Consider the following 19,005-nt stretch of genomic DNA (forward strand, 5'->3'; position numbering starts at 1 on the left):
TTTTCTAGTTAGCTTTTATATTTTTCGTTTTGTGTAGAAAGACGATTTTACTTGAGCTTACGATTGCAGTCCGCGTCAATTGTGTTTTTCGTTTAATCCGTCTTTATTAGAAATTGTAACAATGGCTTCTGCACACTTTCTAAACATCACCGACAGAGCAAAAAATGTTATTGTTTTCGCGACGTTTGTTTTAATTTAAAACGTGCTCGTTTTGTATATACTCATTTTCGATGATTTTTACGTACAAACGATAGTAAGTTATTATTGGTAAGTACGCCGGTCGGCCAAACACTTTTGAACCATTTGACTTGCACAGGTTTTACCTTCGTTGAGCATTTATTGTACACAAGTCGATTTAATATTATATTATATAGTACAAAGTAAAATCATTTTAGTTATATATAGAGATTCGTATAGATACGACGTATACAGTAAATATTATATTACGGTATTCACTCCGAAACCCACACTTAATTATACGTTTGTTTGTAGATTGCCGTTTTCGTAAAAGTTTTCGGACTAGCTGCGTACGGTTTCTATAAAATTACTATTTGAAAAAAAAAAAAATTGCATGTTTATTTTAATATACGCTGAGAGATAAAATAAATTTATGTTTGCGAACACGTCGACGCGATAACGGGTAAATGCATTAAGTTAATATCAAACACATCCGTTTCTCCACCCCATATATTATGTAATGTTCAGAGTATGCGAATATTATTCAATATCTACAACTATAATATATATAGGTACCTACGTTGTTCTGTCCGCCTGTATGTCCCGCTGCAGTCGCGGACGCGTATAAACGCCCGACGACTGTTCGCGATAATCAATTCGTAATCGACACGACGGCACTTTAAATTGTAATAGACTCATCATACTAGGGCAGATGCGTGTAATATACACGGTTTTCGTATTTTTATTTGAGCTCGCGTCACTACGTTTCCCGATCCTGTACTATTTGCGTTTAGGTATGTAAAACAGTGTTTGACATAGTTTAGATTTTTAGAAATCAAATTCTATCAAGTTGTGTTTCGGTTTTAAAATATAATTAAAAATCGGGGATAGATATTTAGGTATAGAAAGGTAACCTAACCCAACCGGCCGAGTTACAAAAATCATAATTGGCTGTACCTATCAATATTAAGCCTATATTAAATATACACAACATTCACATTATAATATAATTGTGATCCCTGAAAATCTCTATTTTGATATTATGTCATATTTTTTTTTTTTTTTGGCGTTTAAAATATTATCAAAATAAGTGACATATCGAAGTATGGATTTTTTGAGATAAAAATTGATTCTTTATTTTAAGCCCATCAAAATTTTTACAACAAATATATCATTAACCCAAATTATTCTATGTGGTGTCGAAACTGAAACTGATAATAAAATCCAATGTTTCACTGTGGCTAGCATAATAAGTACCTACAATAACAGTCTGTAAAAAATAATTATCTTAACGTTAAAAAAAAATTTCTGATTTCAAATCAATGTTTGAGCCTAATTTTACTTACTAGCTCCAATTGTGGAATAATGTGAAAAATGGAATCTAAATAAGATTCAAACTTTCTAGACATAGTCTTGCGCAGAATTTCTAACGTATCTTCTTATTTTGTAAATGCTTATTTCCATACTGATTTTAAACTCCAACCCGTGCTTGAAGAAGCCAAAACATTTTACAAAATATCTCTTAACAAGTTTACCACTGTAATCCCTTAATCCAAAATCTCTCTTGGTTAGCAAACCCAAGTAATTCTCCAAGAATACTTAAATGGAACTTTTGTCGCGATCTATTACATTAACACACACCGACGAATAAATAAATGTTTACAACGTATTTAAATGGGCTAACATGGGGCGAAGCATTAAGTTTAAATAAATTAATAAATTGTATTACACGCGTATTACGTATAAAACGTAATTACTTGTGATAAATAATTTCCAAGTTGAGAATTTTCTGAAGAAAATTATGTGATTTACAAGTAGATGACAACAATTATTATGCTTATAATTATCATAATATTTATACGTATAGCTAAGGCCTTATTGGATTTCGGATAGAAAAAAGGTAACACATGACACTATCTGAGTAAATATTTTTAATTACCTAACGATAAATCTGTTCAAAAACATAATTTTGTATTGAATTTTAGTTTTACAAATTTCATATTACCGTATTATATAGAATTCATATATTCTTGTTAAGAACATGTTTTGATAATTTTTAGTGTTTATTAGTATAAACTTTAGTTTGATTTTTAAGATATGCATTTGTCTTGAAAATTTATAATACAAAATCTCACATAAATTTAGGTGTATACAAATATTAAAATCCATCTATTTGAAGCTCAAATTTTGTTAAAACCACGAAAATTTGCAAACTGTTTTGCAATTGAAAATTTTTTTTAAAAAAAGGACAATTTTCATAGCTAACGCTTGACGATATAATATGAAGTTACTTATAAGTAATTTATACTGAAACCATAAAATCAATAAACTTAAAACTTGTACGTATATATAATTATATTTTATATAAAAAATATAACATGAAAGTATAGTAAGTGATATTATAAGCTATCAATATAAACATAAAGGGCATCTAGGTCCTTTTTAAGTGTAAATAGGAAAATTCCTTTTATAGGGGCAAAAAAAAAACTATTTTGCATGTGTCTTTTTAACATGTACTATGCCCGCGCCACTAAATTTTAATCACTGCCGTGTTTATAGTTAAATACTTATCATCGCAGACAAATACATAATAATATATATCATGTACTGTATAACAATATGATAGAATACGTTTATTGTATAATACTGTAGTGAATTATTATGTTTACAACGATAACTAGAACATATTATAAAGGGGAATTAAAATCATCCAAGAATTTCGCATTAACAAATACCACGAGTATTGCAACTGGCGGAAGGAATTATTCGAGAAGATTATGAAAAATATTAAATTATTGAAGATCAAATATAAGGTTGTGTATAAATATATGAATATATAAGTATGTATATAACATTATAACTATGGCAGAACCATCTACACGTTTAATATCATAATTTAATATTTACTTATGCTGACGCGTGTTCGTTATTCAAATAAAAGTAAAAATGACAAATGTTTTATTACGCATAATATTACTATAGCATGTCATACGTCAGGCAACAAATACAAAATTAAAAACATCGACAAATCAAAATTTACATTTTTTAATGCAATTAAAATGTATAATCAGAGGTACCTACGTAAAAATGTAACAATTAATATTTAAAAAAAAACTATTAAACGTCTACGTTGTATGTAATCAATCTAAAGCGATATTATACTATAATATGGGTATACCATATTATGTGGGTGGGCCGACACACGTCATCTTAATACTATTATTATCGGTTTGTACTCAGCTTTTTTTTGTTTTGGTATTTTTACCAGCAGTACATACTACACTCGTATAATACTCGTAAAACGAAACAAATTATGTTCATTATTTTTAACTGTCGATTAGTTGTATTATTCGAAAAATCACTGCTTCAGTTTGCGGTATTGTTGATAATATTATTAGGTAACGGCTTGCAGTATCGAGATGAAATAAAAACAAAAAACAAAAAAAAAATTAATGCCAAAATATTTTAATCGAAGCGGCTGAGAAGAGAAAATGGAGGCATATAATATTATTGATCTTGCTATAACTTTTTAAATTTTAATCAACGATTTTATACTAATGCGTACCTCGCGACTTCGGAAATTCTGGCAATACGAGACAATCGAAAAAAGATATTTCTTCTATATGTAGCGTTGCGCCGTTGCCCATAAAACGTTTTAAATGAATTTATGTAGAACGGCTACTCGAAGCTTCCAACGCACTTCTTCTGTTGATAAATAATAATAATAATAATAATAAAAAACAATCGTCACAGTCAAACAAAACCAAAGTAAACACTCAATAGTATCGCAACTTTTTAGCAGGATTGTGAAAAAACCCAAATTTCCATAATTAAACATCTTATTTTTAATATTTACAAATAATATTTCTTAATCGGAAAATATTTGTTTTATTTGGAAGCGTCAAAGAAAAACAACCAACTTTATTCGTGTGCAAACACTATAACAAATTTCATTATTTCTTTATTGTTATTATATATTGTTTATGCCGAAAACAGTATACAAACACAGCGTAGAGAAATTTTTTAAATTTTTCAATCTTAATATAGCTCAACTTTAAAATATTTTAAGACTCTAAAACATGTGCAGCGCACCAGTTTTACCTACATACTACGTATTGTACAATGGACATTTTATCTTCTGCTTCCGAGAACCGTGTTTTGAGTGTAAAATCGCTATATGATCGCGTTTTTATACTTTGTATGCCAAAAATGTTGATTAATAGCTGATAAATTGACTGCCGTGTGCGCGTGTACAGAATATTATAATCTGCTTTACACGCGTTACTTATATACTTTTTCATTTTTTACGGTATGTAGTATTCCGCGTAACGGTGTTGCGCTATGTGTTCAAATTATAAAAAATTTGTTTCTATACGTTTCCGAAAATTGTTTTTTAGTATGCTAAATAACAATAACATTCTAAACGCCGGTCTGCAGCTCATCGGCTATTATATAAACACTTTATTTCGAAAAAATTTACATTTTAATAGTTATTACACTCAATTATTTACCTCTCCCCGGGAATACGTATTTATCGGGACGTTAAAACTTTATCGCTATATACTTTTATATTTATTACGACGCAGCAAGCTGTTAAAATATTATCCCGTATTGTTTACAGACCGTTTTGATATAATTATTATATAAATAATTTTACTATAATAGCAGCGTACAATGGACGCAATAATGTAATAAATATACTAATAATAGCTATAACAATAATACTGCCAGGGGCATGCTTAGAAATTTTTTCGGGGGGAGGGGTTCAATATTTTTCCGCATATATATTATATTATGTACAACTTTTATTAAAAATTATTTTATTTAAGCGGGGGGGGGGGTGAACACCAAAATCCTCCCTAGGCACGCCCTTGAATACTGCAATAATAAGCTATATCGGCCTACTACTACCGTACTTCCATTTACTTGCACTCGTGTCGAAAGACTTTCAGAAGAGAAGTTATTTTAATAGTATATGAGATTATAGTTTTATTGAAAACCGAATTCGCGCATAAGCCGCTCACGGATGAGGTATCTTTGTAATGTTACAGTATTTTATTATTATTTTTTTTTTTTTTGAACAAGTAATTTTATCGCTAAGACCTATCGAACAAACATTTATCATATTTTATGGTAACCGAATTGACCTTTAACTATACTACAACATACGTTGTGCTGTTCGTTCTGCGAAAAGTTTACACTTCCTATACATACATATTGATATTATATACGTTTCGTTTGCAATACAAATATTTTCGTAACATAAAAGTGTGCACTGTAGCAGGTGTAATATATCTGTACGGCATTATGTATATATATACGAATTACATTTAAAACGGAAATTATAAACATTATTCACGCCGTGACTTTGCCATCGAACTTTCATCGTTCATAGACCGTATAGTATAGTATAGGTATGGTATTGTGGTTGGCGAGAGGAAGGGAAATATATTGTCGTCCTCAAGCAATCTTATGGGGGGAAAAAAATAAGAAAAATGAAGCGACCAAAAGTGTACTTCGACGGTGTGTAATGTTTTGTGGAGTAGTGGTAAAGACTTTTCCATTTCATTGTCAACCCTTACTGAACGAACACATGAGTGATAACTCTTTTTAGAAAAAAAATGTCCATTTATATATTATTATTATTATACACGCGTACATCTATAGACAAAGGCAGCTGTGCGGTAAAATAGAAAAAAGATCAATGACTAAGGCCGATATTTTTACGGTTTTGCATAATTTTATTGGTTGATTGAAAAAACAATAACTATGTATATAGTTATCTAATATAAAAATGTGTTTTGGTTCGGTGTGTATATATATATATATATATATATATATATGTGTGTGTGTGTGTGTGTGTGTGTGTGTGTGTGTGTGTGTGTGTGTAATATTGTCCTAAACATAATGTGATATCTTGACAAATGCGAATTTGTGTTTTATTTTACTAATATTTAGTAGGTACCTGCTAAAACATAATTTAATAAGATGTATCAGACACATTGTTTGGCTTTAGAATTGATAAATAATTATTTATTTTACATTTTTATTAAACGGTATAATATAGTGCATATTATGTTACGTAAATAATAATATTTGGTTACTAATGACTAATGAATAATGACTTTAATCAAAAAATGACGATTGCAATAATTGTGTTAATATTTTTTTTAACAACTTTTTAAATTATGTATACTTACTAGATTTTTATGTAAGTTAGAATAAGTAACAAAATTGAAAGTTGATAATAGAAAAATGAATAGGCTTTAAACTTTGAGCGTGATTATTTAGATTAATGTTTGAAAATTGAATTTAGTAGATTTATTTTTACTTTTGGAGAATCAAAAAAAAAAAAAAGTATTTTTCAAAATAATCAGAAAAAATAAATAAAAATTAGGAAAAAAACAGATATTTTTACGCAAAACCTATTCTCGAAGAAAGACCTTGTTTTTAAATTGTTATAACTCAAAAATAAAACCTTAGAGACTTGAATTTTAAAAATAAATAAATATTTATTAATTTATTACTGTATTTATTGGATATAACATAATTTTTAAAATATTTACTCTTTTTGTAATATTTATAGATATTTTAAATGTTCATATTTTTTTTATTTAATAGATTTATACAATATGTATATTATCTACATGTAGGTATTAGGTATATGATATAATGTTTGATTACGAGTAAAAACCTTGGAAATTGAATACAAGGTTTATCCGAGGTTTTTCTTAAAAACCATAATGAATATCGTAAATACACAGTAGATAATTTTTTAAGCATTCACAATTTTTCTAAAAAATTCATCAAAATCACGAAAGTTGGTAAATTTTTATAGTATACGATTCATAAAATTTTAAATATTTATATATATACTTTGAAGTTTAATATAAGGTTTCGTATAAGTCTTTCTTATAAGAGTTATAAATACAGTGAGCACAATTGCACAAATGCATTTTTAGAGCATTTGAAGTTTAAATTTGATGAAATTGGATAATCATGCGTAAAAAACGATATCTCCTAATACGTTTTTATTTTGTTTAGGTTTTTTTTACTGCAACTCACAGAGTATTAACTTTAGAAACTCGAAACATTTTACTGTAACTTAAATTACTATTTTCTATACTCAATAAAATCGTCAAAATAGTTAAACTACTTTTAAGGTATTTGTATTATAGGTAGGTATTTGATACAAGATTATTTTTTTTTTAAGTTTTAATAAAAATGTTCAAGCTTTGTCAAAAAGCTTGATAATTTAACGTATAAGATCCCATCCAATTAGTTCTTATAAGTCTTTAAAAATATCGTATCGTATTTACATAATTTTTTTTATGTGTCTAATGTTCATTTTTGTCAAAATGGTACAAATTTACAAAGTATTTTTAAAATAATCTATTTACATAATAATAGAAAGATTACAATGCTAAAAATCACAATTGCCACAAATCATACGTTATATTATGCCCCTCGTGATGTTGTGTGGTTTCGTTACAATATTAACAGTATAATGATCATTATTATAATAAAAGTTAACAGGTAGATTACATCACAAATATACCATTGGCGGTATAAAATATAAACACATTTTGCTAATTGACCGTAAACTTTGTGAGTAAAACGGAAGGGTGGACTGGTCAGATTGGCTATGCGACAACAACCGCTTAGGCCGAAGCAAATCGGGGCTTACATTTTGTGTCATATTTAGTATGAACAAAGTAAACAAATTTATGTATACGTTTTAAAATGCAAATTAATTTGTTCGCACAAAATATTAAAGTTAAAACCTTAATTTAAAACCACTACGAGCAAATTTTAGCTTACTACTGTAGCGCCAAATTTTATATTTAATCAAAATAACCGAAACTGCATAATAAACAATTGGGCCACAGACTGTGCCAGTTTCTTCGAGGTCGCTTTATAAACCCAGGAGTAGTCCCGGACATGACACTGAAATGTGCATGATATATTAGATTTTCTGGTGGTGCAGAACAATAATTTTACACTACCACATAGTTTGTCCCGATATGTGGTGGTGCATATTATAATGTGCTACACATTTGACTCGGTCTGATTCGCGCCACTGAAAACAAGTGATTCTTTATAATACATTATGTAAATTATATTTGGTGGATCACAATACCATTATAATTACACCCAGTGGGTATTGTTTTTTGTTTTATTATTTTTTTTTTCTTTTGCCGGCCGAACATTTCGCATTGATTATTATTACAAACATATATGTGTAGCCCATAATATACAATACTATTTATGTTTACATTTGTGATTGATTGACTTTACCGAATGAATGATCGCCAGTTAAGTATGTGTCATGTAATATAATATACTACTACCGCTAGACAATAACTATTACCGCCTGTTTGTGCCCGATCACCGCCACGCCGTTTACGTTGCTAAGTTTACAGTTATTGTCGATTTTATTTTGAAAAAAAAAAATGTTATTTTTTTATATCCACTCCAATGTGTATCCAACCCATTGTCCTTATAACAGAGTGATCAATTTACACAACTAAGCTTGTTATTTAAGTTAGTTTTTGAGTTTTTGTAAATCAAAATGTTTCTATACGAATTGAAGTAATTATTGCACAATTTAAAAAAAAAAAATAGAAAAGTCATGGTAAAAAAAAGTTGTGTTATGAAAAATAGTATCTATTTAAATTAAAAAAAAAACAAAAATGATGTAAGAAAAACTCAAAAATCGACTTACCACAATTGATAACGTACTTACAGGAATTTATACCTTAAAGGATTTATAATCTTAACTCGTCCACAAGTGACCTGCCGGGTATATTAACTTAATTATTGATTGATTTTATACAATATAACTATGTCGAATATATTATCATTGAAGATTAATTTAAATAAATTTTAATTTAGTTTTGATTTAATCTCACGCAAGCCAATATTTTAATTAAAATTAAATAGGTACTTATACTAATATTGTCAACACAATACAAAAAAAGTAGACATAATATTACTTATTATACGAAGATATTATGCAGTCTTGTAAAGAATATTATTATTTTGTATTCAAATACGTTTGAATCATTCAATTCCTTAAACAATATTATTATTAAATTTTTTTTTTACCTAATGTACAATATTGTTTGTATATAAAATAATTATTTCAGCCATGAATCAATTATTAATACCTACTTTTTATCATATTTTACATACACACAAATATAGTAAATTGATTTTATACATTTACATTTTGGTAATAACAATAAAAACTATTAGGTATGGGGTTTTTTGTGTTCGCACCATGTATGATTTTGATGACCGCATTAGCTTTATAATTCATAAACATTAAACACAAATGCATTTTTTTTTTCGAAAAAAGTAAGTATTAAAATGTAAAATGGAAATACGAAAAAAACCATAATATTCAGAATACGTGTTTGAAAATGTTTAAAATTCAAAATAAATAATTATACGAGAAAACATATTTTTTTTTAATGCGTTTATGGTACGGTGTGTACTCGCCACACTGTAATATACAATTATTATTTTATGAAAATATAATTAAATTCATAATTTATGTTTTTTCGAGCAGGCAGATGATCATCCATATTCATCTAAAAGTATTAAAATACGGTAGGTTACATTATTGTAATTTATGTTAAATATTAATAAAATAATTGAAGCATAATGCAGTAAAATAATCTAGGTCTATACAACAGATTAAAATCGTTGAAATTTACAGGTAGGTAATTTATAATATTTATTTATTAATAACTGATTTTTTCAATTTAAAATAAAAATAAAATCCTTTTATGCTGCGTGATATGTACAATATTCTCTCCATCCGGATTTTTGTTTTAATTGAAGAATACGATATAAACAAAGTGCAAAATACTATATAATTAATATAAAATATTTCAATTTTAACATGTCATAATATTGTGTGAAATCGACTTGTGCAGTCGGTGGGTACAATGAAAACTATTAAATCAATATAGAACCGTGTTTTTACTTTTTTTTTTAAGAATTGTTACTTTTTATGTGTCCTTGCCAGTGTTTACAATTTTGAATTATGATCAAAACATTAATACGAGTAAATTAATGTAAATTATTTTAGCATCTACTTGTTTTAAACAATTTCAATTGGTTCATTAAGTCAATACCTTAATAATATTGAATTAGTCAATAATCTTATAATATTTTCCTAATACAACAGTAAACAAACAATTTAACTTAAAGTTTAAACAGTCGATTAAGTTTAAATAATATATGAATTATGAATATTGTGGAACAGTTTTAGTACCTAACCTAACCTAACCTAACCGAATTATGCCAATGGTTTTATTAGACAGAAAAATCTGTATTTAAAATATTTTCAACGGGGCGATTACCTCTATATACTTTTAACGTCTTTGCTATTAGTTATATAATTTTAGGTTCTAAGTCACTTTGTACGGTCGAGCATTAAAATGGGAAACAAGTGTACGTTCGGGTAAAAAGGTACATTGCAGAACACGGACACTTTGTACTACTATAAACATAGTTTTATTAAGTTTGAATATTATTTGGTAAATCTAAGTATCTTATGTATCTTATATATTTTCCAAGTTTTTGGACAGTTTTTGCTACGGAATAATTTACGACACTTATACGAAAACGGTCCTTTTCAGGACCAACACACGAGTTATTAAATCATATTATAACATACGGTGTAAACAACCAATCAGAGGCCGCCATTCGGACAAAATACTTGGCGCAAGATTATAAAAAGCGAAATCATCACATAAGAACAAGGGTAGCACCAATGAATAGAGGAGGAAAACACCTATTCTTGGGTACCATCATACCCAATAATAAATGTATAGAACACATGATACAGAGGCTGGGGAATGATGAGTGAAACGAACAAATACAGGCAGTAATAACGGACAAATAGACAACGAAGATATGATCAAATAACATTAGGGATGGTATCAACGGATAGGGGATGACAAGACCTATCCGTTGATACCATTCACAAAACAATTGGATAAAAACAACAAAAGCACAAAAGTCAAAAAACGAAACACGGCCGAGCACTGTGAAGGCCAACGAGACTGAGTGGTTTACTAGTCGGTACAGCAAACAATTTATATACGCGCACGTTGCGACTGATCGACACTCCAATTTCCAATTTCCACTTAACCAGTCTCAAGACTTCAAAACTCAATATAACATCAAGAAGCCAGGAAGACCAGTAAATTTATTTGGATTGAACGAATACGACGATCTTACAAGCCACCGTCAACGACCGGTCCGCGGACCAGAACATCGAGACTTGCTACTCCGCGAACATACAGGCAACTACAAGCGCTGTCGTCGACGACGAACGTCCGCCAGCGATCCCATAACCACGACCGACGTGGCCGACGACTCGCGGCGACTAGATACGCATTGAAGTTGCCTAAATTGCAAATTTACACGGCGCTATCGTAAATCACACCGCTCAGGGATTACATGGTTGTGTTCACACTCTTAGCGAAAATCCTCGACGTGTGATTGACGCCAACATCGGACGGCGATTCCCGTACCACCCGTACGGTTTGAAAACGGTCCTTTTCAGAACCCACCACCTAACAAGCCACCCACAACCCGACAAGGCACTCATTTATAAGTTAGGCTTCCCGGTCCAGGTTCGCCGTCGGAGTACCGCTTAATTAAGCTTGTACCGACGACGGCCGGTTCTCCACCCCGATATTTGTACTAATTATAGGCCGACTATAACGCCCCATTATATATAGGGTCCGGTATTCACCCGACTATCCACAAGCGCCCCCTGATTGTGTCGACTCACTTATTTAAGCCTGGTCGGCACAAATCGACGCTTTACTCGACCCATATTTTGTAAATACATATATATATATATATATTACATAGAAATAGATACACTTGATTACTCAAAAAAAAACCAGAGTTAATATTTATTAACGACTCGGACCGTCCGGGGGGGGGGACGACCCGTATCATTTTGCGAGCAATACAATTGGACGAATGTGACAATAGGCTACATAAGAAGCAAAAATCTAATACTAGTGAAAATAATAAGCTATTAACTTTATATAACCAGCATCAAAGCAAAGAATTAATTTTGAATTTTTAAATTCCATGTATCACATATAATATTGATTTTAACATTATTTCTCGTTTTTGACATAGTTTTTTTTATTGATATTATTTTTGTTTATATTTAAATTTTTAATTTTAATAATTTATATTATACACACTTAGCACTTAGGTATATAATTATATACATTAGTATATACTTTATGAACATAAATATATACTATTATATTATATTACTATTATAATAGTACTAAGTGTCCGCCTTATGCAGTTTAAACAATGGACCGTACAATGTGACCGCTTACCATAATTTTAATTGAAAAAATAAACAAAGTTGTAATAATACGATAGGTGAAATTCGTAGGTAAGCTGCGAGAAAAAACACAAGTGGCACGACACAAAAATCTAACTGATAACTGCAGAATTACTGAAACGAACTGATATTATATTTTCTACTTCCAAGACCTATTATAAGGTCAAGTTTTTATCGTTTATATCTCGAGATATACGTCTACAGATAAAATTACGAGGTCTACAAAAGCCATGTGGTAAATCGAATCCGTATAATACGTAGATAATGTAGAAAACCGTAAGTACATTTTTGTATTTATTAAAAGTGTGTGGGTTTTTTGTGTCTGAAAAAAAAATACTGTTCAGTAAATACCTACTTGTCTGCAAATTATTTCAAACAAAACTGTAAGTCACAACACAGTAAAAGTTTTGGTTTTGGACATCCTTTTTTAGATCACTTAACTACTCGGTGGTCGCCGTGCGATCTTGGTTATTTTTTAATATCGGGAGCCGATAGCCGAATGAAATAATGCACAATTCAAATTGCTTATGGGACGGAATTTTAAATCATTTTAATTCAACACACCGTGCGATGTGCATAGCGTTTGAAATATTATGTTATTACATTAATTCGATGTACACAAGTTAAGTATAAACGAATATTTTAAAAACTATACACAGATCTTCTATATACGCCAACAATATCTGGATCCTTGTCTGTCTGTTGAGTAGGAAATTGAATTTATTAACAAAATTAAATTGTTAATATTAGGTTAAAATACTCTGGCAAACATTTTAAAACATAATAACATAATTCTTACTAATTTTAAAATGATTTCAGATTTGTTAATATACATTACTTAACTAACGTTATATTTTATGTTAATAGATTTTTTTTTGATTTTTCCCAATAAGGTATGTTTTTTTTCTATCGTATGTGTACAAATTGTAAAATAAAATATATTAAATAAGACATTGTATTGATTATCGTTTTTTTTAAAATTTATTTTCATTTTTACTGGTCATGATAAAAAATAAATTTGAAATGATAAATTATTTTTAATTAAAAATAAAATAATTTTATTTTTATTTTATAGCGACGCATTCGCGCATTAAAAGGCAATTCAAGTTATTTTTGGGCGTTGAGATTGACTAAAAATGAATGGGCCGGGAGTTCATTCATGAGCCAGACCGATACTGGGTTTCACAATGTAATATACGAGGCGTTTCTTGGTTTCCTTAAAAACTTTGAGATATGATTAGTAACATCTGCGTGGGATCGATGTCGATGAAGAACCTAATTTTCATTTTGCTAATATGTGATTCATAAGGACACTCGGGATGGTATGTATAACTTTAATCACTCGTTTGATGATTGTCATTTTAATGCGACATGGATTTCTCTGTACGTCTTTCAACCTACAATTTAATATGATATTATGCCACGAAATGTTCGTAGATTTTCTGATGACGGGCTTAGTGGTTTTAGTTAAATATATACGATTTATCGCGGTGGTGTGTCCGGTTTTACAATATTATTATGTTTGAAATTAAATGAAACAGCTACCGTGGCCCGTGGGCGCCCTCGAAAATCCCGTTTTCGCAATTCATAAATTTGTTTTCGATTCCGCTCACTAGTCACTTATCTATTTTACCTATGTAAGCTTTCTCAAAGTTTGTACGGAATACACCCGAAATGATATTAAAATATGCGAGGTGATTCTTTTTAAAGTAAACATTCGTTTTCTGGAAAAGTATTTTAACGTTGTTGAAACTATTTTTAGATGAACCGAGTCCCTCCGCACTTGTGAAACTTAACCTAGCTCATCCCACAAACTCTAAATACTTATGAGTAATTAACTTTAAACTACAGGAACGAAATTAAATTTTTATAAGCTAACTGAAATTCTCAGAAAAACATTCAACTTTGGAAAATTAAATAAAAAATATGTTATGCTGTCATAATAATAATGTGCTTAAAAATAAAAACTTAAAATATCATAACAATTAAAAGTGGTAAAAAACATTTTTTCTCTCCGAAAATGTTGTTTTGTTACGACTTTAAATTTAGTAAAAAAAAAATCTCCAAAAACTTTTCGAAAACACGAGTGTTAATCGTTTAACAGATTTAACGAATCACTGTTCTTTAAAATAATCATATTATATACAAACCTGCAGTATATAAAATCGATATATTATTTTCCTCTTGGCTTGAAATGCGTGTTGGTGCATGTGTGTATCATATACGCCATCATTATCTCTGCGAAACGAATGACCGAAATGGACAAAATGTATTTCATGTCCATTATCTCTGGGACACATACTCGCGCGGAAAACTTTCGCTCTGTTGTAGGTCACATAATATAATTATTACTTTTTATGGTGGGTACAATTTTTTTTTATTTTCGCCCGGCGCCAAATAATACAATTACATAGCATTGTGTTGTTTTTACAGGACGGCCGCGGAGCAATGCGAAACACGGAAATTCTCCTACGAAATGTATTCCGTACGCGTGTCTGCGACTGTTATTATTTTTTTCTTTACGTGTACGTGTACACACACCAACTATACTAATTATTATTATGAGCTTACTTATTTACTATTTTATTCAGACATATTTTATGATAGTAGTTTTTTTTTACCGATAAAACTATACTATAGATATCAATTAATATCTAACTGAAGTGAGACAAATATTGTAATCTATTAATAAAAAAAAAGATAAATGAAAAAATGTACTATATATTACACTATTTTTGATAAAACAAACGCATTTTTTACACGTTTCGTGTAAGTAAAAAAAGTTTTCGAAAGACTATTAATGTTAGTAGCGATATTGATAGGATAATGTACACGATTATTATTTTTTCAAATCTATTAATTCCTAATGATTTACTGTCATTATTTGAGTAAAATTAAATCAACGCTTTATGTTAATAGGTGATAAGTTGTCGATGATATTACAGTTTTATTTAATTTATTATTTTAAGAAGGAAAAATAAAACGAAGCTCATGAAAAATCCAAATGTCTTATAAGTTTATAACGCTGGCGTATTAACTATTTATTATATTATAAACGAGCTATGTCCAAATTAAAAGAATGAGATATTATACGCTTAGTATTTTAAATAACAGTTAGGTACTTAGAATCGTGGATAATTTATAATTATATTTACAGTACTCTATACAAGATTATAGTATAATTTATTATAATAGCTCAACAATAATAAATAATTACAAGTTACTTATAATTTATAAGTTATAATATTAAAAATAATTAACCAAAAGCAAAAATATACTTTTATAGTATTAGTATGATATTCTAGAAGACGTATTTAAGTGTTTTTACACTAGGCACCGTCTCTTGGAGCAGATGAATAGAGACCAATGTACTAAGTAGAGTTTTATTTCGATAATAATTTTGAAAACATATTTGAATTTATTGTGAAGTCTATTTTGAATCCTTCAGCCGTGCGTGTGGTAAACGTTATGCATTCGTGTTGCATTTGCACATGTGTGCAAAACATCAAAAAACGCCTAAAATCGAAATAATTTCACTTCAAAAATATGTTGTAAATTGACCTAAACTATTTCCAAAATATTGACTTAAGTTATACACCGTTAATGATTTTGAAAACAGATATTATTTCGTTGTTAAGTCAACGTTGGATAGTTCGAATGACATTTTAAATTTATTATTTTTAACATTTTTTTATTTTTCTGAATATTGCAGTGCAGTTATAGACCATGATAATTTTTTAACGACGATATTTTATTAAATGCGTTGCGATCCTACACATCAAGACGAGTGCGTCGCCTGCAGTCTGGTCCACGTCATATTATTTTCTATCTGTAAAACTAATCAATACCAAGAATTTGCGAATAAAATTATCTTCTCGTTGTTTACGTCAAGTTGATATTATATATTATGATGTGAAGCCGATGATAATGTAATTTTGTTGAAATCGCTTAAAAGAGAATGAAATAACTAATATTATTATGTTATTACACGTAGAATTTGAAATTAAAATTACATTTTTCTAATTTAATTTTAATTTTGCTTATCGGTACAAGCTTTTTCTGATATTGCAGATTTTATAATAATTACATGATTTATAAATAGTTGTACAATATCGATTTAATTTGTATCTGATTTTTAATTAGATTCAAATATTTTCTTTCTTTTCTCCGATTTAAATTATTAATTTTACTCGTTAATGATTATAATTTTGATTAATTCTATCTACGAGTCATATGTGAAAGATTATAGTTCACTAGTTCCATACGCATCGTTACGTGTGGCTGTGAAACGAGTTTAAGAAAACGAAATAAGTTATAGTTAATGATTACGAGCTGGAACCAACTGATGAATAATATTATAAACTTTTAAATTTATACTATTTTTTTTTTTTTTTTTTAATTTTAAAATTAATCTGTATTTAAAAATTATAATACGATTATTATTTTGATACAAATTACCAATTTTAACTTAATAAATTTCAATATAAATTATTTTGAGTAAAGTTACAAATAATTTTGTTTTTGGTATTCATTTTGATTTTTTAGAAGATTTTTAATGATATTTATCGATATTTAAAATCAATCTATTTTTATCTCGATCTTAAACCCTGGTTATTGCAATATAGATAAGCCTGTACTTAGGTTGTAACCAGGGTGGGAAATTTACTCTCCTGTTAAATCTTTGTGGTACATTTGTGTGAGATTTTTTTTGTTTAAATATAGTATAGTATGTGGCAAATACCCTTGTTTTAAAAAATAAATATTACACAGTGCTTTCAAAAAAAAAAAAAAAACAATATTTATAACAAAATTCATATATTTTCGAAATGGTCTTTGATTCTTTTTCCTGGTTGAACATGAGCTATATAAGTTATTAATTCAGTTGTTCAATGCTCATATTTATAAATTACAAAATACTGAACAGTTGTTTTGTGTTTATCATAATTCAGTATTAAAAAAGCCCTTTAGTGCCTACTATAATACGAACATTAAAAAAATCTAAAATATGCCTTAAAGATATAAGTAATCTCAAAATATGCTCAAAACTGCAATATCCCAAAATATGCAAATTAAAATTTCATATACATAATCGTCAGGCTGTGAATCGATTTTTTTTGGTATAAATTAGCTATTTTTTTGATCAAGCAATAAAAAAGTGACCATAATTATTTTATTAATATTATATAAAATACAAGTAGTAAAGTTTTATGCTTTTAAATATTTATAATTTTTTTATGTTTAACACTGCAATATATTCTCTGCCTGTAAACGTGATGTCATTATATAAGAGTGACGGGATGCAAAAATGTCAAATACGGTCCTACTGTAGGCGTTAAGCGTTTTTAAATTAAATTAATATTTTTTTTTATGAACTTGCAGTATAAATTGTACGTTTAGTAACTAACAATAATTTATTATGTAATACTCCACCGTGTCTCTTATTTTATTATACATTTATTTACTAAATGCAATACATCAGTATACATTTATTATTCAACAATAAATAAAATAAAATATTTTGTTCGTTAGTTGTTTTTTTTTTGTTTACTCTGCAGTGAATGGATATCTTCTACCAGCAGGTAAAAATTTACCAGGCGAAAAGAATTCTAGAAGCTCATAATAACTTATCACTCCTATCACAATAATATTGCCTAATTATATCCCTAAAAAGGCGAATCAAATTTAAAAAAAAACTTAAATGTTTCATGATTGTGTGATTTAAACACCAATACGATAGATATTTGACGTACTAGTTTACAATAACCATACAATTATTTCATGCATTTTTTTTTCTACTTTGGTGTTGAAGTTTATTAGTTAAAGTCAGTTTCAAAATAAGCCATGTGTTAAACTAGTAAACTAAATGTATAAACTGAAACGAAATTTGATTTTTTGTTGGTTAAGCCGTTTTTGTATAATATGTGACTCATATTAAGTGTAATAAATTGTATTCAAGCGAGTCACATTCACGGTGTCGTAAGACCGGTAGCGGTATCGTGAATTTTTTTTTGTGCTGATTGAATATGTAGGTCAATACAAATTATTGCTATAATAAAATATTATTACCAACTAATAAAACACACGTAAACATAAATTATAGTTATGTATATAGAGGTCAAACTTGACTAAGCTTTAAAATTATTTAAAAGGTTTAAAAAATATATCTATAAATTATTTTTTCTCTATTTAAAAAGCAAATAACTAATTACCTATCTAATAAAATAATAAGCGGCAAACTTTGTAGTTGAATTAAAAACTATAATATAAATTTTCTGAAGTTTAATAGATTGGGTTATTTTATAGAATAATAATAATATATATATAATCGGGAAAAAAGTTATATTGTAGACTATTAATTCTGCACACATTTTTTTATATTGTTAAAAAGGGAAGTATGGAAGATCGATAATTTAAAACTACACATACTTGAT

The 19,005-nt window shown here is 28.5% G+C and overlaps 1 protein-coding gene across 1 annotated transcript in view; it reads right to left on the bottom strand.

Moving 5' to 3' along the window:
* The window catches only part of LOC113558497 (ARL-6-interacting protein 1 homolog), a 74,253-nt gene extending 59,354 nt beyond the window's left edge, over positions 1-14,899 (bottom strand). The window contains exon 1 of the mRNA XM_026963967.2: positions 14,725-14,899. Within this exon, the coding sequence (XP_026819768.1) occupies positions 14,725-14,874 (150 nt within the window). The 5' untranslated portion in view covers positions 14,875-14,899. The remainder of the gene's footprint in view (positions 1-14,724) is intronic.
* Between the last annotated feature and the right edge of the window lie 4,106 nt (positions 14,900-19,005).

This window comes from Rhopalosiphum maidis, chromosome 3, assembly GCF_003676215.2.
Source record: "Rhopalosiphum maidis isolate BTI-1 chromosome 3, ASM367621v3, whole genome shotgun sequence".
In the NCBI taxonomy this organism is placed as follows: domain Eukaryota; kingdom Metazoa; phylum Arthropoda; class Insecta; order Hemiptera; family Aphididae; genus Rhopalosiphum; species Rhopalosiphum maidis.